At 46.4% G+C, this 23400-nt stretch overlaps 1 protein-coding gene across 1 annotated transcript in view; it reads left to right on the forward strand.

Annotated features, from left to right (window-relative positions):
• LARS1 (leucyl-tRNA synthetase 1) overlaps positions 1-23400 on the forward strand; it is a 211236-nt gene that overhangs the window by 157292 nt on the left and 30544 nt on the right. The window contains exons 23-28 of the mRNA XM_063928113.1: positions 5146-5329; positions 5726-5816; positions 7353-7493; positions 14849-14989; positions 21713-21823; positions 22310-22420. Of these exons, the coding sequence (XP_063784183.1) occupies positions 5146-5329; positions 5726-5816; positions 7353-7493; positions 14849-14989; positions 21713-21823; positions 22310-22420 (779 nt within the window). The remainder of the gene's footprint in view (positions 1-5145; positions 5330-5725; positions 5817-7352; positions 7494-14848; positions 14990-21712; positions 21824-22309; positions 22421-23400) is intronic.

Below are 23400 nucleotides of genomic sequence, written 5' to 3' on the forward strand. Positions count from 1 at the left end.
CCTCAGTTCTGCCCTATCCGAATGGAAGATTAGATAAGGGCTTTTATAAGATAAAGCCGCCAATTCAGATACTCTCCTGGCGGAAGCCAGGGCCAGTAACATATTCACTTTCCATGTGAGATATTTAAAATCCACCTTTTTCAATGGTTCAAACCAATGGGATTTGAGGAAATCTAAAACGACATTTAGATCCCACGGTGCCACCGGAGGCACCACAGGAGGCTGTATATGCAGTACTCCTTTAACAAAAGTCTGTACCTCAGGAACTGAGGCCAATTCTTTTTGGAAGAATATTGACAGGGCCGAAATTTGAACCTTAATAGATCTCAATTTGAGACCCATAGACAATCCTGATTGTAGGAAATGTAGGAAACGACCCAGTTGAAATTCCTCCGTCGGAACACTCCGATCCTCGCACCACGCGACATATTTTCGCCAAATGCGGTGATAATGTTTCGCGGTGACTTCCTTCCTTGCCTTAATCAAGGTAGGAATGACTTCTTCTGGAATGCCTTTCCCTTTTAGGATCTGGCGTTCAACCGCCATGCCGTCAAACGCAGCCGCGGTAAGTCTTGAAAGAGACAGGGACCCTGTTGTAGCAGGTCCCTTCTCAGAAGTAGAGGGCACGGGTCGTCCGTGACCAACTCTTGAAGTTCCGGGTACCAAGTCCTTCTTGGCTAATCCGGAGCCACTAGTATTGTTCTTACTCCTCCTCACCGTATAATCTTCAATACCTTTGGTATGAGAGGCAGAGGAGGAAACACATATACTGATTTGTACACCCAAGGTGTTACCAGTGCGTCCACAGCTATTGCCTGTGGATCTCTTGACCTGGCGCAATACTTGTCCTTGAGGCGAGACGCCATCATGTCTACCATTGGTCTTTCCCAACAGTTTATTAGCATGTGGAAGACTTCTGGATGAAGACCCCCCTCTCCCGGGTGAATATCGTGTCTGCTGAGGAAGTCTGCTTCCCAGTTGTCCACGCCCGGGAAGAACACTGCTGACAGTGCTATTACGTGATTCTCCGCCCAGCGAAGAATGTTGGCAGCTTCTGCCATTGCACTCCTGCTTCTTGTGCCGCCCTGTCTGTTTACATGGGCGACCGCCGTGATGTTGTCCGACTGAATCAACACCGGTTTTCCTTGCAGGAGTGGTTCCGCCTGGCTTAGAGCATTTTAGATTGCTCTTAGTACCAGAATGTTTATGTGAAGAGACTTTTCCAGGTTCGTCCATACCCCCTGGAAGTTTCTTCCTTGTGTGACTGCTCCCCAACCTCTCAGGCTGGCGTCCGTGGTCACCAGGATCAAATCCTGTATGCCGAATCTGCGGCCCTCCAATAGATGAGCCTTTTGCAACCACCACAGAAGATATACCCTTGTCCTTGGCGACAGGGTTATTCGCAGGTGCATCTGAGGATGCGACCCTGACCATTTGTCCAACAGATCCCTTTGGAAAATTCTTGCATGGAATCTGCCGAATGGAATTGCTTCGTAAAAAGCCACCATTTTTCCCAGGACTCTTGTGCATTGATGTACAGACACCTTTCCTGGTTTTAGGAGGTTCCTGACAGGTCGGATAACTCCTTGGCTTTTTCCTCGGGAAGAAAAACCTTTTTCTGAACCGTGTCCAGAATCATCCCTAGGAACAGCAGACGTATCGTCGGAAAACAGCTGCGATTCTTGGAATATTTAGAATCCAGTCGTGCCGTCGAAGAACTACTTTAGATAGTGCTCTTCCGACCTCCAACTGTTCTCTGGAACTTGCCCTTTTTAGGTCGTGCAAGTAAGGGATAATTTAGATGCCTTTTTTCTTTGAAGAAACATCTTTTCGGCCATTACCTTGGTAAAAAGGCCCGGGGTGCCGTGGATAATTCAAACGGCATCGTCTGAAACTGATATTGACAGTTCTGTACCACGAACCAGAGGTACCCTTGATGAGAAGGACAAAATTTGGACATGGAGGTAATCCTTGATGTCCAGGGACACCATATAGTCCCCTTTTTTCCGGTTCGCTATCACTGCTCTGAGTGACTTTATCTCGATTTGAACCTTTTATGTAAGTGTTCAAAACATTTTAGATTTAGACTATGTGTCACCAAGCCGTCTGGCTTCAGTACCACAATATAGTGTGGAAAAATAATACCCTTTTCCTTGTCGTAGGAGGGGTACTTTGATTATCACCTGCTGGATATACAGCTTGTGAATTGTTTCCAATGCTGCCTCCCTGTCGGAGGGAGCCGTTGGTAAAGCAGACTTCAGGAACCTGCGAGGAGAAGATGTCTCGACTCTCCAATCTTTACCCCTGGGATAATACTCGTACGATCTAGGGGTCAACTTGCGAGTGATCCCACTGCGCCCTGAGACTCTTGAGACTACCCCCCCCACCTTGAGTCCGCTTGCACGGCCCCAGCGTCATGCTGAGGACTTGGCAGACGCGGTGGAGGGCTTCTTTTCCTGGGAAAGGGCTGCCTGCTGCAGTCTACTTCCCTTACCTCTATGTCTGGGCAGATATGACTGGCCTTTTGCCTGCATGCCCTCATGGGAAAGGAAAGATTGAGGCTGAAAAGACGGTGTCTTTTTTAGCTGAGATGTAACTTGGGGTAAAAAAGGTTGGATTTCCCAGCTGTTGCTGTGGTCCCCAGGTCCGATGGACCGACCCCCAAATAACTCCTTCCCTTTATACAGCAATACTTCCATCTGCCGTATGGGATCTGTATCACCTGACCACTGTCGTGTCCCTGACATCTTCTGGGAGATATGGACAACGCACTTATCTTGATGCCAGAGAGCAAATATCCCTCTGTGCATCTCACATACATATATATAGAATGCATCCTATTAAATGCTCTACATGAATAAAATATTTTCAGTCAGGGAATCCGACCAAGCCAACCCAGCACTGCATCTCCAGGCTGATGGCGATCGCTGGTCGCAGTATAACCACCGTATGTGTGTATATACTTTTTAGGATATTTTTCCAGCTTCCTATCAGCTGGCTCCTTGAGGGCGGCCGTATCTGGAGACGGTAACGCCACTTGATAAGCGTGTGAGCGCCTTATCACCCTAAGGGGTGTTTCCCAACGTACCCTAATTTCTGGCGGGAAAGGGTATAACGCCAATATTTGCTATCGGGGTAACCCTACGCATCATCACACACTTCATTTTATTTTATCTGATTCAGGAAAAACTACAGGTAGTTTTTTCACTCCCACATAATACCCTTTCTTGTGGTACTTGTAGTATCAGAAACACGTAACACCTCCTTCATTGCCCTTAACGTGTGGCCCTAATGAGAAATACGTTTGTTTATTCACCGTCGACACTGTATTCAGTGTCCGTGTCTGTGTCTGTGTCGACCGACTGAGGTAAATGGGCGTTTTTAAAACCCCTGACGGTGTTTCTGAGACGCCTGGACCGGTCCTAATAGATTGTCGGCCGTCTCATGTCGTCAACCGACCTTGCAGCGTGTTGACATTCTCACGTAATTCTCTAAATAAGCCATCCATTCCGGTGTCGACTCCCTAGAGAGTGACATCACCATTACAGGCAATTTCTCCGCCTCCTCACCAACATCGTCCTCATACATGTCGACACACACGTACCGACACACAGCACACACACCGGGAATGCTCTGACAGAGGACAGGACCCACTAGCCCTTTGGGGAGACAGAGGGAGAGTCTGCCAGCACACACCAAAAACGCTATAATTATATAGGGACAACCTTATATAAGTGTTTCTCCCTTATAGCATCTTTTATATATATACAATATCGCCAAAATCAGTGCCCCCCCTCTCTGTTTTAACCCTGTTTCTGTAGTGCAGTGCAGGGGAGAGCCTGGGAGCCTTCTCTCCAGCTTTTCTGTGAGAGAAAATGGCGCTGTGTGCTGAGGAGATAGGCCCCGCCCCTTTTTCGGCGGGCTCGTCTCCCGCTATTTTTGAAGTTAGGCAGGGGTTAAATATCTCCATATAGCCTCTGTGGGCTATATGTGAGGTATTTTTTGCCTCTAATAAGGTTTTTATTTGCCTCTCAGAGCGCCCCCCCCAGCGCTCTGCACCCTCAGTGACTGTTGTGTGAAGTGTGCTGAGAGGAAAATGGCGCACAGCTGCAGTGCTGTGCGCTACCTTTATGAAGACTCAGGAGTCTTCAGCCGCCGATTTTGGACCTCTTCTCTCTTCAGCGTCTGCAAGGGGGCCGGCGGCGCGGCTCCGGTGACCATCCAGGCTGTACCTGTGATCGTCCCTCTGGAGCTAGTGTCCAGTAGCCAAGCAGCAAATCCACTCTGCACGCAGGTGAGTTCACTACTTCTCCCCTAAGTCCCTCGTTGCAGTGATCCTGTTGCCAGCAGGACTCACTGTAAAGTAAAAAACCTAAGCTAAACTTTCTCTAAGCAGCTCTTTAGGAGAGCCACCTAGATTGCACCCTTCTCGTTCGGGCACAAAATCTAACTGGAGTCTGGAGGAGGGTCATAGGGGGAAGGAGCCAGTGCACACCACCTGATCTGGTAAAAGCTTTACTTTTTTGTGCCCTGTCTCCTGCGGAGCCGCTATTCCCCATGGTCCTTTCAGGAACCCCAGCATCCACTTAGGACGATAGAGAAATATAAATGTATTTGCTTCCCTTGCATTGCAACATGGTTTGTTCCAGAAAAATTTCTAGTTTTTTTTTTTTTTTTTTTTTTTGTGCTTTACTTACAAATCAGAATTATGCCCATAGTGTAAAATTAACTTGTGCGTTAGGGACACTAGCTCACAGATAGAAATAGAAACTGGAGTTCTCCCTACTTACCACCAGCTCAGTCCTGGTTCGGTACAATAGAACTTGGCACTTGGCTTTCTTAAATGAGGCCCATTGTGTGTGTGTGTGTGTGTGTGTGTGTGTGTGTGTGTGTGTGTGTGTACAATATTATTTATTTATTTCGCCAAAAAACACCCTGACCTGATTTTATAGAAAAGTTTGATGATTTTAACTACATACAATGTATTATCTGGAAAATGTTTTACACATGTATAACTCATGCACATGCACAAAATTGAACTATGGTATGTGTACCTAAAACTAGAGTATCTGTATGGCTTGTTAACCAAACTGCTACTTAAACTGTATGTGAATATTCATGGTTTTGTTTTTATTTTTATACCAGGCATGCGCCTTGCGCTAGCTGATGCGGGTGATACTGTGGAAGATGCCAACTTTGTTGAAGCCATGGCTGACGCTGGCATTTTGCGATTGTACACTTGGGTGGAATGGGTTAAAGAAATGCTGGCCAATTTTGATAGCCTGAGAAGTGGCCCAAGTCATACATTTAATGACCGGGTGTTTGAAAGGTAGATCTTAAATATTTGCTGACTGCATTATCCATTATAAGATTATTGTATCTAATGGAAAATATGTATTGTATTTTTAACGCAATGATTTAAATTCAGGGAAGCTTACATGGAAACATAGAAACAGAGAATTTGATTGCAGATAAGAACCTCTTGGCTAATCTAGTCGGACCCTTTTTCCTTTATCCTTTTGGCAAATAAACACTATTTGGGCCTTAGGGGGTATTCAATTAGGTCAGTTTTTTTCACAGATATAAAGTATTATTGATTAGTACATTTCTATCCAAAATGATTAGCTGGTTTTTGCATAAACGTAAAGTTCCAAAGCTGGTGTTTACTTAGTGTAAGATATTAACACTGTAACTGTAAATTAAACATCGGGAATTTTTTTTCCAGTGAGATGAATGCAGGGATCCTGAAAACTGAGCAAAACTATGAAAAAATGATGTCCAAGGAAGCGCTAAAAACAGGATTCTTTGAGTTTCAGGTGAGACCTCCTTTGAGCCCTTGTCTTCTGTTCCCCTTATGTTTCTTACTAAAAGGTGTTTTTTTTTTTTTTTTTTAAGCTTTGTATGGGTTTGCGAGACTTTATCTGATAAAACTATGGAGGAAAATGTAATAGCCTCCGAGATGCAGACATTGGTGCATCTAGTCTTGCCTTTTTTTTTTTAAATTGGCGATAGTTTAAAAAGCAAAACCAGGTTGCATATGCCATTTTTAAATTGTCACTTTACAAACGAGCAGACTCTCCCGAGTCGCGTTGATGTCTGTCTGAGGCTTTTAAATTTCCTCCATGTCTGGTTTTCATGAATGTAAAGCATTACCCTGCATGGTTTCCTCATTACAGCTCATGGTTGTTTTAGGCTTGTACCCTCACCCTAGGAACTTACGTAGACAGCACATTGCTTCTTGGAGGATGTATATAGTGTGTGCATCGCTCTCTATTTAAGACTCAGACGTTCCTTTGCTCGAATATTCTATTTCTCACTTATGTGGTACGTTTGATTTCCACTGGACCAAGATAGCAATCTGGCATAGCTATTCAGTGGTTCCTCTGATTTGTTGGCACTCATTCTTCCTTGGGAGGGAATGCATTTCATTTTTAAGCTGTTCCTTTTCTTTCTTGTCTCCTTTCTAGACTAATTGTTAAATGAAGAGGAGCCACAAGTGCGTTAGCTTTATTTTTAGGAAGGAACAGTATATAATATGAAGTACTGAAGTCAGCTTTCTACTGTCAATTATATTTTTCATTGGCACTTTCTAAAATAAGTACACGGCGGTTATAACGTCTCACCACCCAAACTGTCAAACTTATTTATATGCTGCCAGCACTGCTCCTCTATTTTCTTGATGCCATGGTCTGTAAGGTTAAGGGGTCTATTTACGAAGCCTTACATGGAGATAAAGTGGACCGAGATGAAGTACCAGCCAATCAGCTCTCAACTGTGATGTTACAGGCTGGGTTTGAAAAATGACTGTTGTTATCTGATTGGTTGGTACTTTGTCTCTGTCCATTTTATAGCCATGCAAGACTTCGTAAATAGATCCCTAAGTTCCATGACATAAAGGAGATGAGGGGAAATGGGGTCCTTAGAGAGCTTGTAGTCCTGTTAGGAGGTCAAAATGTTGTCAAAGAACACAATTGCACTTCTTAGTGTTCTTTTAAATGACAGTAATGCTGGGTACACACTAGAGAGCCTTGACGGCATGCCTGCTGACGGGCTGACAGCGTCAGGTTCAGGTAAGCATATACACTTACAGTTCGGCTGCTCAATGAATTGGCCTCTCCAGCTGTGACGTCAATGTAGGAGGGGTCGGCATGTCTCCCATACACACAGCCAGATACACCGATATATCTGACATCGGCTATGCTGAAGTGTCAACGCGATCTATCTGTAAACACCTGTCTACCGATATCGCCCGGTGTGTACCAAACTTAAGATGCAGCTCCTCACATTTCTGCCATGCAGTCTATCAAATAAAACACTTTGTACCACTAATTCTAATCACTGTTGTATTGCAGGCTACAAAGGATAAATACAGAGAGTTGGCCATTGAAGGCATGCACCGAGATCTAGTCTTTCGATTTATTGAAACTCAGACGCTGCTGTTGGCTCCAATCTGCCCACACTTGGGTGAATATGTATGGTCACTACTGGGGAAGGTACGTTGCTTTCATTAGCCACTTAAAGAGATGACTGTTTTAATACTTCTCAGTGATAGATCTACAAAAGTATGTACAGCATTATTGTCCTATTTCATGCTTGTTTATTGCTTTGAAACATAAATCCTAGGATGGAAATCTGCACTTGAGAAAAACATGAACACTTAGCTCTTCAGCTGTTTCAGTCAATTTTCCAGGAAGATAAATATTTCTCTGTGACACCTTAGTCTATCTGAAAAGCATTTTCCTCCCTCCAGCTGTACAAAACAAGAGCACTTCATGCTTAGAGCAGTGGAAATGTAAACATGATTCAATAGGAATATGGAGCATACCAGTATTTTAAGATGCTTTGCTTTAAATTGCTGCAAATGTCTGTAATTTCAGTTTGAATTGGAGAAAGTTCTAGCTTTTGTTGCAAACATCTGTGGGAGCTAAAGTGCTCGGCTATACAGCAGATACTGTACTATTTTTAGTGAGTTGTAAAAACGATGTCAATTACAGATGTATCCTCATCCATCTAGCCTCAATACTCCACACAGCGGGAGATGCCTGGCATGAGTGAGCTGACAGGTCCCGTGCCGTCGGACATCTTTGAATATAGGCATGCTGCATATCATTTTAATCAGCAGAGTCTGCTTGTGTGTCTTATTCGTTAGCAATATGAATAAGATGCATTTTCTGAAGAAAAAAAAATCCAGACACAGAGTTGCACAGAACCTGTCAAATCACTCACGCCTGGCATCTCCCGCTGTTTGGCGTGTTGAGGCAAGATGTATGAGGACACATCTGTATGTCCCTCCTGTTCCTCTGTGGGATTTGAATTTGGTGTTGGAAGCTCTTCTATATCCTCCTTTCGAACCACTTGACACTGTGGGGCTTCGGTAGTTAATCTTGAAGGTAATTTTTCTCCTGGTCATTGCATCCCTTCCACGCGCTGGGTTTCCAAGCTGGCTGCCTTGTCCTGTAAGCCTCCTCATGTCATCTTTCATCCTGATTGGGTGGGGGGTTTTTTAGGATGAAATTGGGTTTCATCCTGAAGGTTGTTTTAAATTTCCATCTTAACCAAGATATCGTCCCCCTGGCCTTTCCAGGTACTGACACGTTGGCGATTTCTTCTTTGTGTCTCTTTTGAACGTGGTTCAGGCAATGGACCGGACTGATTCTCTTTTGGTCTTGATTGATGCACCTAAGTGGGGTTGGCCAGCTTCTAAGGCCTCCATTGCTTGCTGGATCACTGCAGCCATTCGTTATGGTTATCTTTCTGCTCATTCCACTTGCGCTGTGTGGGCTTCCCATGCGGTTTGCCACAGTGCTTCTGTTGAAAAGCTGTGCAGAGGTGCAACCTGGTCCTCTGTGCATATGTTCACCAAGTTTACTGGTTTCGTATGTTCGGTTCTTGTGACACTAGGTATGAACACAAAGTTTTGCGTACAGCTTTGCTGGATGGCACCCTCACTTGTTAGACTTGCTTTGCGAAGTACAAATGTCATGCCAATGTCTAGAGGAACCTGTACTCCCTCCCTGTTGATCTTTGTGTGCCACTTTGGTCTTTTGTTTGTATTATTCCTGTTGGTTCAGGATTTCTGTTACTTTTACTCCATACGGCTTTGTTAGAATATAAAACTAAGCCAGGACCTCTTACCAATGTGATGGTTGTGTACCCTAGCTGGATTAAGAGGAAGAGATTTTACGGTAAGTACTAAAATCAAACATTAATTCTCAAATGGCGCATGTCTTAGTATAGAGTTAAGTATTTTTACATAATTCTTAGTTCGAATGGGTGATATTTTTTGAACACGTGAGGTGTGTGAATTTCTCAAAGACACAGTGATAGATATTTACATTGGGGCTAGAATTTCTATTTAGATGGTTTCTCTAGCATCCATAAGGGATATTGGTGAAACTTAGTACGATGGGGTATAGACAGGGTCCAAAGGAGCCTGTGCACTTCAAATTTCTTCACTGGGTGTGCTGGCTCCTCCCCTCTATGCCCAATCCCACAGGCAGTTAAGAAAAAAGTGCCCTCAGGAGAGGACACTGCAGCTCCCCATATCTCTGCAGCTCCAGAGAGTTTTCTTCAATTTCTTTTAAACTTTTATTATTTTCGGTATGCTGTTTGAGCAACAGCATACCTGCACCGTGGGAAATTAGGATGGGGCACGGTCACCGGCCTTGCGAAGTGCAGAGCCGCTTCCCCGCTGCAGGACCACCATTGTTTGTTCAGCGGGGCACTGCGCCTTAGCTGTTGCAATCGCAGCACACCCCTAACACTAGCCTGAAGGTGACGTCTGTGGTGAGTACAAGCCGGGGGCCCCACTAGGGGGCTCCCCCAGTTCAAAGTGCTGCTGAACGCGGGTGCGGCATATGGGACCCCCCTGGGGGGGACCCACTAGAGCCCCCCGTGTAAACTGGCTCAGGATGGCTTAAACTAGCACTGGTGCGCTATTTTTAAGCATGTTTCGAGACACTGCCAGTATAAAAACCGCTGTAGCACCGGCGCCATTGGGGGGTGGAGCTACCTCAGTGCGGGACCAGAGGAATTTTGGCGCCTTCCTGTGCTTACTGCAGCAGCAATCAGCACACATAGCTCTTCCTGACTCCCAAGACACGCTGGAAAACTGGTACATGGTGTAGCAAAGGGGGAGAGCCGCTATTGTACACAATCTGGGTCCTCTACAGGACTGAATTTACTAATGTTTCACCGTAATATAATTAGCTGACAGCCTCACTGGGGCTATACAGCTAGGAGTGTGCTGGTGTCTCTCTCTCTCTCTCCTCTCACATACAGTAAGGGCAGGCTTGATCAGTATAACTGTCTGTGTGTATGTTATTATGATTACTGTGAAACATGGGTAAACACAAGCTGTGCGGTGTATGCCATACTAGGTTCTCTCCTTTATCTACTGATAATGTTTCATGTGAACAATGAAGCCAGTCTTCACAACTCGGTGAAGAGGCTGGGGGAGAGGGTTCAGAGCCCTCCTGGCTAGGGGCTCTTAAAACTATGATGTCTGATATGTCATCACAACTGTCTGCTAATGTTCAGAAGACTCTGCTACTACAACAGGCTGTTGCAGATTTAGCTGCTAGGGCAGATGTTACACAGCCCTCCATCTCTCATGTAGGTCCACAGAAGCGTGGTTTACCTGCCATACTCTGTTTCAGATGAGGATATACAAGAGGATGGGGAGGACTTAGATCCCATTAGTGGGGATCCTGATTCTGCTAAGGGTATTGTACTCCACATTCGGGCTATACGGGACGTGTTAAAGCTCCCTCTAGAGGACGCTGCGTCACAGCAGTCATTTTTCTTTACACAAAACAAGCCTAATGTTACTTCCCTGATTCTGCAGAGTTAGATGACCTATTTAAGTTGGCCTGGAAAAATCCAGACAAAAAATTCAAGTGTCAAAAAGTTTTTGCGCACTTTCCCATTTGCTCCTGTAGGTAGGAAATTCTGGGAAGAACCCCCGTGGGTTGATGTATCAGTCTCTCGACTGTCGAAAAATGCGGTGCTGCCTGCCCCGGGCTTCTTTACCATGAAGGATCCTGGGGACAGAAAGATAGACTACTCTCAAATCTATTTACATGGCAACAGGTATATCGCAGAGGCCAGTCATAGCAGGTTGCTGGATGACCCATGAAATTCACACGTGGGCTACTCAGATTCAGGAGGGCCTCTCAGGGACTATGCCTCTGGTCACTATGGTGACTCTCCTCAAGCACATTCAGGACACTACACGCGTCCTGTGTGACTCGCTCAAGGAGATGGGGAATATTATTGCTAGGACTTCTGCCATGGCAGTGTCGGCACGCAGGGCTTTGTGGTTGCGTCTGTGGATAGCGGACGCAGAATCAAAGCTCAGTGTGGAATCCCTCCCCTTTTCGGGGAAAGGCTCTCTGGGGTTGAGTTGGATATGTGGATTTCCAAAGTCACTGCTGGGAAATCACCGTTTCTCCACGCTGGGGCCCCACCGGCTAGGTGTTCCTACCCGGGGCCATCTGTTCAGTCCTTTCGGTCTAACAGATTCCGTTAGGGCCAGAGGTACCTCCATTGCAAATAGAGGCACCAGAGGTAAGTCAAAAAGACCTGCAACCACCGGTTCTCAGGAACAGAGCACCATTTCTGCTTCCACTAAGTCCTCAGCATGACGGTGCCCACCCACCCAGAGGAGATTTCGAGGTGGGAGCCCGACTGTGTCACTTCAACCGCATCTGGGAATGCTCCTGCCAAGATACCTGGGTAAGGGACCTCATTTCTCAGGTCTACAAGCTGGAGTTCGACGGTGCTCCTCCCTGACGATTTTTCAAATCAAACTTACCAGTTTTGGAGGATAGGCAGGTTACGTTACAACAGGCCATCCGAAAGTTGGTCCAGTCCCACGTCATTGTTCCAGTACCGATACCACAATGAGGCAGGGGTTATAACTCCAACCTGTTTTTGTGGTTCCAAAGCCGGGCGGCTAGGTACGGCCCATTTTGAATCTGAAGTCCTTGTATCCTTACCTAAAGGGTTTCAAGTTCAAAATGGAATCCCTGAGGGCAGTGATTGCGGGTCTGGAAGAACAGGAGTTCCTGGTTTCCCTGGATATCAAGGACGCCTACCTTCATATTCCAATTTGACCACCACATCAGGCTTTTCTGAGGTTTGCCCTACTGGACGATCACTACCAGTTCCAGGCACTACCTGTGTTCCAGTTCCAGGCCTGTCCACAGCTCCGAGGGTGTTCACGAAGGTGATGGCGTAGATGATGATCCAACTCCGGGTCCACGGGCTCAATGTTGTCCCTTACCTGGATGATCTTCTGGTAAAAGCAAGATCCAGGGAGCTTTTACTGCTCCATATCGACCACACTATCCAACTTCTGTCTCGCTGTGGGTGGATTTTCAATCTACCGAAGTCCCACCTGGAACCAAGTCAGCGGCTCCTGTTCTTGGGGATGTTACTGGGGACGGTGGTCCAGAAGGTGTTCCTCCTGGAGGACAAGGCAAGAACACTTCAGGAGATGGTCCGCATGGTGATCAATCCTGCTCGTGTATCCATCCATCCTTGCATCAGATTGTTGGGGACGATGGTCGCCTCCGAGGCGATCCAATATGGGAGGTTCCATGCCAGAACATTTCAATTGGATCTCCTGAGCAAGTGGTCCGGATCACATGCACAGATGCACCGGATGATTCTGCTGTGACCTCAGGCCAGGATTTCCCTCCTGTGGTGGCTGCAGTCCTACAATCTCCTGGAAGGCCGGAGTTTCGGGATTCAGGATTGGACCCTCCTCACGACTGATGCGAGTCTGCGAGGATGGGGTTCTGTCATCCAAGGGGCGCAGTTCCAGGGCAGGTGGTCAGCCCACGAAGCCCTCCTTCCGATCAACATTCTGGAACTTTGGGCGATCTACAATGCTCTGCTTCAGGCCTCTCCTCTGCTCACGCAATCCAAGTTCAGTCGGACAACGCCACTGCAGTGGCGAATAACAGTCGGCAAGGAGGGACAACCGGGAAGCGGACTTCCTCAGTTGTCACGACCTCCACTCGGAAGAGTGGGGACTCCACCCTCAGGTGTTCCAGCACCCACCGGTGGGGCTGCCCGCGATGGACATGATGGCTTCTCGTCTCAACAAGAAGCTTCACTGGTATTGCTCTCAAGCCAGGGACCCTCGCGAGGGCAGTGAACGCACTGACGTCAACTTGGCCTTACCGGCTGGTCTACCTGTTTCCTCCAATTCTGTTGCTCCCAAGGGTGCTCAAGCGAATCAGAAATCAGGGAGTCCAGGCAATTCTGATTGCCCCGGATTGGCCTTGGAGTGCGTGGTACGCGGTTCTTCTGGACATGTCTGTCGAAGACCCTTGGCCTCTACCTTTAAGAAGCGATCTTCTTCTACAAGAACTGTTCGTCTACCGGGACTTACGGCGACTTCGTTTGACAGCATGGAGGTTGAGCGGAACATCCTAGCTCACAAGGGCCTTTCCAAAAAGGTTATTGCTACCATGGTTCAGGCCAGGAAACCTGTGACGTCAAAACACTATCATCATATCTGGAGAAGATATGTTTCTTGATGCGAGGAACGCACGTTTCTACCTGCAGAGTTCCACTTGGGACGTTTCTTACGTTTCCTGAGGGCTGGTGTGGATAAGGGCTTGCGTCTGGTTTCCATTAAGGTCCAGATTTCAGCTCTCTCCATTTTCTTCCAGTAGAAATTGGTATTGTTGCCAGAAGTTCAGACCACCTTGCAAGCGGTACTCCGCATACAACCTCCGTTTGTGCCGCCTAAGGCGCACTGGGATTTGAATATGGTGTTGGAATTTCTACAAGCCTCCTGGTTTGAGCCTCTGATGACGGTAGAAGACAAGTACCTCATGTGGAACGGAGGCATTAGATGCCGTGCAAGCCTTGAAGATCTATGTCAAGCGGGCGGCTCAGATCAGAAAGACATTCTGTGTTCATGCTCTATGATGCACAGAAAAAGGGTTGTCCTGCTTCAAAGCAGTCTGTTGCTCATAGGCCTGCTGGATAGTAAGCCTAAGCCAATGTGTCTGCTGCCTTACCTGTTCCTAAATCTCTGAAAGCCCACTCTACAAGATCTTTGGGCTCTTCCTGGGCGGCTGCCCGTGGAGTCTCGGCTTTGCAACTATGCAGAGCTGCTACCTGGTCGGGGAATAACACCCTTGTGAAGTTCTACAAGTTTGATACCCTGGCAAAAGAGGATACCCAGTTTGGGCAGGCAGTGCTGCAACAGTCTCCGCACATTCCCGCCCGTTCTGGAAGCTTTGGGACGTACCCATCGTACTAAGTTTCCCCAATATCCCTTATGGATGCTAGATAAAATAGGATTGTAATTACCTACCGGTAAATCCTTTTCTCATAGTCCATAAGGGATATTGGGCGCCCGCCTCAGTGCGTTGACTTTTCTGCAGGTTCTCTTTTCTATGGTTACCTGTTCAGCTGTTGCTGTTATTGTTAGCAGCGGTTGCTGGTTGTTATATGTTTGTGGTGTGCTGGTGGTAAATCTCTTTGTTGTCATGTTCCTTCTCTCATATATGTCCTTTCTCCTTCGGGCACTATTTTACCTATAACTGCATGTATGTAAACCATCAGGTTTGCGCACATCTCTGAATGAGGCCTTATGTTTTACGATCAGAATCATGGTGCTGATTGTATTAATTAGAAAACTTTTATAATGTGTTTGTATATTATTTTCTAATCATGGCTATACATTTTCCATAGCTGAACAATAATATACTATAACTGTGAGGATGCATGTCTTGAAAGAGTAGAATTGTAGATTGAATATTATGCTTCAAACCTCTCAGTTGTCCGTTTTTCTTCTATTTGTTATTGTATTTTGCTACTACAGCCTGATTCACTGATGAGCGCCTCTTGGCCAGTTTCGGGACCTGCGGATGAGGTGCTGATCCGCTCCTCACAATACCTCACGGAAACTGCTCATGATCTACGACTACGACTTAAAAATTACATGGCTCCGGCTAAGGGGAAGGTAAGATACAGCGTCTCATTTTGTTAGTTCTTTGTACTATATGCTCAACAATCATTTTATTACTAATATTTCAGACCACTACATACCGCTGACAGAACATTTTTTGCTCCTGATAACTTGGGGCTACTAGACCTAATCTGGAAGCTAACAACTACAAATGACAGAAATCTGAATGCAAAGGGTTTTTTTATTTAAAGGCTACATTTGTTTGAGATTTAAGAATGGTGGTGAATAACAGTGTGCGCTTGTGCAGGGCAAACACATGGGTAGAATGCTTTTTCTCTATCGTCCTAAGTGGATGCTGGGGTTCCTGAAAGGACCATGGGGAATAGCGGCTCCGCAGGAGACAGGGCACAAAAAAGTAAAGCTTTTACCAGATCAGGTGGTGTGCACTGGCTCCTCCCCCTATGACCCTCCTCCAGACTCCAGTTAGATTTTGTGCCCGAACGAGAAGGGTGCAATCTAGGTGGCTCTCCTAAAGAGCTGCTTAGAGAAAGTTTAGCTTAGGTTTTTTACTTTACAGTGAGTCCTGCTGGCAACAGGATCACTGCAACGAGGGACTTAGGGGAGAAGTAGTGAACTCACCTGCGTGCAGAGTGGATTTGCTGCTTGGCTACTGGACACTAGCTCCAGAGGGACGATCACAGGTACAGCCTGGATGGTCACCGGAGCCGCGCCGCCGGCCCCCTTGCAGACGCTGAAGAGAGAAGAGGTCCAAAATCGGCGGCTGAAGACTCCTGAGTCTTCATAAAGGTAGCGCACAGCACTGCAGCTGTGCGCCATTTTCCTCTCAGCACACTTCACACAACAGTCACTGAGGGTGCAGAGCGCTGGGGGGGGCGCTCTGAGAGGCAAATAAAAACCTTATTAGAGGCAAAAAAATACCTCACATATAGCCCACAGAGGCTATATGGAGATATTTAACCCCTGCCTAATTTCAAAAATAGCGGGAGACGAGCCCGCCGAAAAAGGGGCGGGGCCTATCTCCTCAGCACACAGCGCCATTTTCTCTCACAGAAAAGCTGGAGAGAAGGCTCCCAGGCTCTCCCCTGCACTGCACTACAGAAACAGGGTTAAAACAGAGAGGGGGGGCACTGATTTTGGCGATATTGTATATATATAAAAGATGCTATAAGGGAGAAACACTTATATAAGGTTGTCCCTATATAATTATAGCGTTTTTGGTGTGTGCTGGCAGACTCTCCCTCTGTCTCCCCAAAGGGCTAGTGGGTCCTGTCCTCTGTCAGAGCATTCCCGGTGTGTGTGCTGTGTGTCGGTACGCGTGTGTCGACATGTATGAGGACGATGTTGGTGAGGAGGCGGAGAAATTGCCTGTAATGGTGATGTCACTCTCTAGGGAGTCGACACCGGAATGGATGGCTTATTTAGAGAATTACGTGAGAATGTCAACACGCTGCAAGGTCGGTTGACGACATGAGACGGCCGACAATCTATTAGGACCGGTCCAGGCGTCTCAGAAACACCGTCAGGGGTTTTAAAAACGCCCATTTACCTCAGTCGGTCGACACAGACACAGACACGGACACTGAATACAGTGTCGACGGTGAATAAACAAACGTATTTCTCATTAGGGCCACACGTTAAGGGCAATGAAGGAGGTGTTACGTGTTTCTGATACTACAAGTACCACAAGAAAGGGTATTATGTGGGAGTGAAAAAACTACCTGTAGTTTTTCCTGAATCAGATAAAATAAAATGAAGTGTGTGATGATGCGTAGGGTTACCCCGATAGCAAATATTGGCGTTATACCCTTTCCCGCCAGAAATTAGGGTACGTTGGGAAACACCCCTTAGGGTGATAAGGCGCTCACACGCTTATCAAGTGGCGTTACCGTCTCCAGATACGGCCGCCCTCAAGGAGCCAGCTGATAGGAAGCTGGAAAAATATCCTAAAAAGTATATACACACATACGGTGGTTATACTGCGACCAGCGATCGCCATCAGCCTGGAGATGCAGTGCTGGGTTGGCTTGGTCGGATTCCCTGACTGAAAATATTTTATTCATGTAGAGCATTTAATAGGATGCATTCTATATATATGTATGTGAGATGCACAGAGGGATATTTGCTCTCTGGCATCAAGATAAGTGCGTTGTCCATATCTCCCAGAAGATGTCAGGGACACGACAGTGGTCAGGTGATACAGATCCCATACGGCAGATGGAAGTATTGCTGTATAAAGGGAAGGAGTTATTTGGGGGTCGGTCCATCGGACCTGGGGACCACAGCAACAGCTGGGAAATCCAACCTTTTTTACCCCAAGTTACATCTCAGCTAAAAAAGACACCGTCTTTTCAGCCTCAATCTTTCCTTTCCCATGAGGGCATGCAGGCAAAAGGCCAGTCATATCTGCCCAGACATAGAGGTAAGGGAAGTAGACTGCAGCAGGCAGCCCTTTCCCAGGAAAAGAAGCCCTCCACCGCGTCTGCCAAGTCCTCAGCATGACGCTGGGGCCGTGCAAGCGGACTCAAGGTGGGGGGGTAGTCTCAAGAGTCTCAGGGCGCAGTGGGATCACTCGCAAGTTGACCCCTAGATCGTACGAGTATTATCCCAGGGGTAAAGATTGGAGAGTCGAGACATCTTCTCCTCGCAGGTTCCTGAAGTCTGCTTTACCAACGGCTCCCTCCGACAGGGAGGCAGCATTGGAAACAATTCACAAGCTGTATATCCAGCAGGTGATAATCAAAGTACCCCTCCTACGACAAGGAAAAGGGTATTATTTTTCCACACTATATTGTGGTACTGAAGCCAGACGGCTTGGTGACACATAGTCTAAATCTAAAATGTTTTGAACACTTACATAAAAGGTTCAAATCGAGATAAAGTCACTCAGAGCAGTGATAGCGAACCGGAAAAAAGGGGACTATATGGTGTCCCTGGACATCAAGGATTACCTCCATGTCCAAATTTTGTCCTTCTCATCAAGGGTACCTCTGGTTCGTGGTACAGAACTGTCAATATCAGTTTCAGACGATGCCGTTTGAATTATCCACGGCACCCCGGGCCTTTTTACCAAGGTAATGGCCGAAAAGATGTTTCTTCAAAGAAAAAAGGCATCTAAATTATCCCTTACTTGCACGACCTAAAAAGGGCAAGTTCCAGAGAACAGTTGGAGGTCGGAAGAGCACTATCTAAAGTAGTTCTTCGACGGCACGACTGGATTCTAAATATTCCAAGAATCGCAGCTGTTTTCCGACGATACGTCTGCTGTTCCTAGGGATGATTCTGGACACGGTTCAGAAAAAGGTTTTTCTTCCCGAGGAAAAAGCCAAGGAGTTATCCGACCTGTCAGGAACCTCCTAAAACCAGGAAAGGTGTCTGTACATCAATGCACAAGAGTCCTGGGAAAAATGGTGGCTTTTTACGAAGCAATTCCATTCGGCAGATTCCATGCAAGAATTTTCCAAAGGGATCTGTTGGACAAATGGTCAGGGTCGCATCCTCAGATGCACCTGCGAATAACCCTGTCGCCAAGGACAAGGGTATATCTTCTGTGGTGGTTGCAAAAGGCTCATCTATTGGAGGGCCGCAGATTCGGCATACAGGATTTGTTCCTGGTGACCACGGACGCCAGCCTGAGAGGTTGGGGAGCAGTCACACAAGGAAGAAACTTCCAGGGGGTATGGACGAACCTGGAAAAGTCTCTTCACATAAACATTCTGGTACTAAGAGCATTCTAAAATGCTCTAAGCCAGGCGGAACCACTCCTGCAAGGAAAACCGGTGTTGATTCAGTCGGACAACATCACGGCGGTCGCCCATGTAAACAGACAGGGCGGCACAAGAAGCAGGAGTGCAATGGCAGAAGCTGCCAACATTCTTCGCTGGGCGGAGAATCACGTAATAGCACTGTCAGCAGTGTTCTTCCCGGGCGTGGACAACTGGGAAGCAGACTTCCTCAGCAGACACGATATTCACCCGGGAGAGGGGGGTCTTCATCCAGAAGTCTTCCACATGCTAATAAACTGTTGGGAAAGACCAATGGTAGACATGATGGCGTCTCGCCTCAACAAGAAACTGGACAAGTATTGCGCCAGGTCAAGAGATCCACAGGCAATAGCTGTGGACGCACTGGTAACACCTTGGGTGTACAAATCAGTATATGTGTTTCCTCCTCTGCCTCTCATACCAAAGGTATTGAAGATTATACGGTGAGGAGGAGTAAGAACAATACTAGTGGCTCCGGATTGGCCAAGAAGGACTTGGTACCCGGAACTTCAAGAGTTGGTCACGGACGACCCGTGCCCTCTACTTCTGAGAAGGGACCTGCTACAACAGGGTCCCTGTCTCTTTCAAGACTTACCGCGGCTGCGTTTGACGGCATGGCGGTTGAACGCCAGATCCTAAAAGGGAAAGGCATTCCAGAAGAAGTCATTCCTACCTTGATTAAGGCAAGGAAGGAAGTCACCGCGAAACATTATCACCGCATTTGGCGAAAATATGTCGCGTGGTGCGAGGATCGGAGTGTTCCGACGGAGGAATTTCAAATGGGTCGTTTCCTACATTTCCTACAATCAGGATTGTCTATGGGTCTCAAATTGAGATCTATTAAGGTTCAAATTTCGGCCCTGTCAATATTCTTCCAAAAAGAATTGGCCTCAGTTCCTGAGGTACAGACTTTTGTTAAAGGAGTACTGCATATACAGCCTCCTGTGGTGCCTCCGGTGGCACCGGGGGATCTAAATGTAGTTTTAGATTTCCTCAAATCCCATTGGTTTGAACCATTGAAAAAGGTGGATTTTAAATATCTCACATGGAAAGTGACTATGTTACTGGCCCTGGCTTCCGCCAGGAGAGTATCGGAATTGGCGGCTTTATCTTATAAAAGCCCTTATCTAATCTTCCATTCGGATAGGGCAGAACTGAGGACTCGTCCGCATTTTCTCCCTAAGGTGGTATCAGCGTTTCACCTGAACCAACCTATTGTGGTGCCTGCGGCCACTGGCGACTTGGAGGACTCCAAGTTGTTGGACGTTGTCAGAGCCTTAAAAATATACATTTCAAGGACGGCTGAAGTCAGAAAATCTGACTCGCTGTTGATACTATATGCACCCAACAAGTTGGGTGCCCCTGCTTCTAAGCAGACGATTGCTCGTTGGATTTGTAACACAATTCAACTTGCTCATTCTGTGGCAGGCCTGCCACAGCCTAAATCTGTTAAGGCCCATTCCACAAGGAAGGTGGGCTCATCTTGGGCGGCTGCCCGAGGGGTCTCGGCATTACAATTCTGCCGAGCAGCTACGTGGTCGGGGGAAAACACGTTTGTAAAATTCTACAAATTTGATACCCTGGCAAAATAGGACTTGGAATTCTCTCATTCGGTGCTGCAGAGTCATCCGCACTCTCCCGCCCGTTTGGGAGCTTTGGTATAATCCCCATGGTCCTTTCAGGAACCCCAGCATCCACTTAGGACGATAGAGAAAATAAGAATTTACTTACCGATAATTCTATTTCTCGGAGTCCGTAGTGGATGCTGGGCGCCCATCCCAAGTGCGGATTATCTGCAATACTGTACATAGTTATTGTTAACAAATTCGGGTTATATTGTTAAGGAGCCATCTTTAAGAGGCTCTTTCTGTTATCATACTGTTAACTGGGTTTAGATCACAAGTTGTACGGTGTGATTGGTGTGGCTGGTATGAGTCTTACCCGGGATTCAAATTGCCTCCCTTATTGTGTACGCTCGTCCGGGCACAGTACCTAACTGGAGTCTGGAGGAGGGTCATAGGGGGAGGAGCCAGTGCACACCACCTGATCTGGTAAAAGCTTTACTTTTTTGTGCCCTGTCTCCTGCGGAGCCGCTATTCCCCATGGTCCTTTCAGGAACCCCAGCATCCACTACGGACTCCGAGAAATAGAATTATCGGTAAGTAAATTCTTATTATTTACTAAAGATGCATGTCCAAATTTTGGTCTGCAGCTATAAAGGTACTGCAAACAGCTAATCAGACAAATGTAACATTTAATATTACGTGTTTGTTTTGTTCAGCCATATTCTATCAAGTTTTTCATTAATACTTGTGAATGCGATAAGGCCCACTACATTGTAGGATTCATTATAGATTTAGTGGCATTCTAAATACAGTAGGGTTGTGGTCAGGATCCTGACACTGGAATCCCGATGCTGAGACTGCGGTTGTATCCCTGATGTTAGTATGAGGGTTAGGCTGTGAGGGAGTTGGGGGGATGTTAGGGTTAGGCTGGGAGGGAGGTGGGGAGGGATGTTAGGGTTAGGCTGCGAGGGAGGTGGGGGGGATGTTAGGGTTAGGCTGCGAGGGAGGTGGGGGGGATGTTAGGGTTAGGCTGCGAGGGAGGTGGGGGGGATGTTAGGGTTAGGCTGCGAGGGAGGTGGGGGGGATGTTAGGGTCAGGCTGCGAGGGAGGTGGGGGGATGTTAGGGTTAGGTTGCGAGGGAGGTGGGGGGGATGTTAGGGTTAGGCTGCGAGGGAGGTGGGGGGGATGTTTGGGTTAGGCTGCGAGGGAGGTGGGGGGGATGTTAGGGTTAGGCTGTGGGAAGTGTGGGGTAGGGGTAAAATACTTGCCTGGAAGCTGTTGGCATTCTCAGCATTGTGATCTCGACTGCCGGGATTCCATACCCAATCTGTACAATATGAGCCACTAACACACTGATAACCAAGTCTTCTCTATGGGGTAGAAAGCTGACTTTTCAATATGGAGTAATTTCCCCAAATTCTGTCTTTTAGAAAGGCGACAAAGTTCCACCTCAGAAGCCGTCTCATTGCACCATCTATGTGGCAAAGACATATCCTCCGTGGCAGCACATAACTTTATCAACGCTCCGCAGGCATTATGAGGTACAGTGCCTCGCTCGCTATGGAAACGTTCTGTTTTTACTAATTTACTATACCCACTGCAGCAGGAGGAGACATAATGAGAAATGGGTTATTACATGTTTTTTTTCTTTGTTAGTCTGTAATAATGGAGATAACTTTAAATAAACACTGGTAAAAACATCATTTTTTGACTTTTACTTTGAGGCTTTTAGCGAGTGAAGAGAGCAGTAGGGGATATATATATCTAACTGTTACAAGGGGAAACATTTGGGTGTGAGGTGTAGTGTTATGGGATCAGTGGAGCCCAGGCCGCATTGTTAGGGGAATATACGGCCATTGTGTTATATGTTATGACAAAGCTGGAGTTTCAGAAAAGTATTAGTTCAGTCTGAAATCTAATTAAAGTCTGTATCAGGTACTGGTAAGTCCAATTTAACTATTGTAATTGTGAAGCCAAACAGCGATACTTCTGTTTTCACATGATCTTTTCTTATGTGTATTTATCAGGCTAATGCTGGCCAACTCCCAGATAACAAAATAATAGCGACTGAGCTAAACAGCTTACCAGAACTGAAGAAGTACATGAAACGAGTGATGCCATTTGTTGCCATGATCAAGGTAAGCTTATACACTGTGTAACGATATATGAAGGCTGTCTCCTAATTATATGATGCTGACGTAGAATCTTACCTGACTGACAAATTTCCTCACATGAATATATCCCCTCACATATATGCTATCATGTTACATGAGGTGGTTAGTATTGCATTCCATTTCCTTGCACAGAAGCCATAGCTCTTTAATTGAGCTCTATAGCAGAGTGACCATATAGCTGAATTGGTTGGCTTTGCTGCACCAAGATCCATAGATTAAGCCAGCATTGACTTCAGGAACGTTGTGTGGTTAGGGGCTGCAGATATTGGTCACCAAGCGGCCTCACATAATTAGTATACGTTTATAGCCTCATAAAACCCATAGTGTCACCAAGTGTTTCTTAACATTCTTAGGGGGAGATTCAAATGTTTGAAAAGTCAGTTGGGAGTCTGTTTTTTCCTATCTAATAGGAAGAAACAGACTCCCAACTGACTATTCCAACATTTGAATCTCCCCTTTAAAATCTTACAATGCATTGGTAAATATTCCTAATTCTGAGTAAATTCCTAATGTATGCATAACTTAATTACTTGATTTTTACACCCCCCCCCCCCCCCCTCCCCAGTCATAGAAGGGTCATCACTCAGAGCAGGTTGATCTGATATTACTTTAAATGTAGTAATGGTTTTATATATATTGCGTGTGCTCAGTCATGGTAATTTACTTGCTATTCTTAGTTTCTTAACCTCCTTTAAAATTCTTTAAGAACTTTTTTGTATTAAAAAAGTACCATACGGTTACTGTAAGGACACATGGGGGAGGGCGATTAATGACCATTATTGCCTATCCAGTTAGAGGCCATTTTATTGGACAATATTAGACCCGCGATAATGCATGGGAATGGGGATAAGTCCCTGATCATCACGTATTATGCATTGGATGCCTGAGGCAAATACTGGCATCGGGGCTAGTAGGTTAGCCTCCGACGAACCTATTAGCAGCTT

Source organism: Pseudophryne corroboree, chromosome 6 (assembly GCF_028390025.1).
Source record: "Pseudophryne corroboree isolate aPseCor3 chromosome 6, aPseCor3.hap2, whole genome shotgun sequence".
NCBI classification, from domain to species: domain Eukaryota; kingdom Metazoa; phylum Chordata; class Amphibia; order Anura; family Myobatrachidae; genus Pseudophryne; species Pseudophryne corroboree.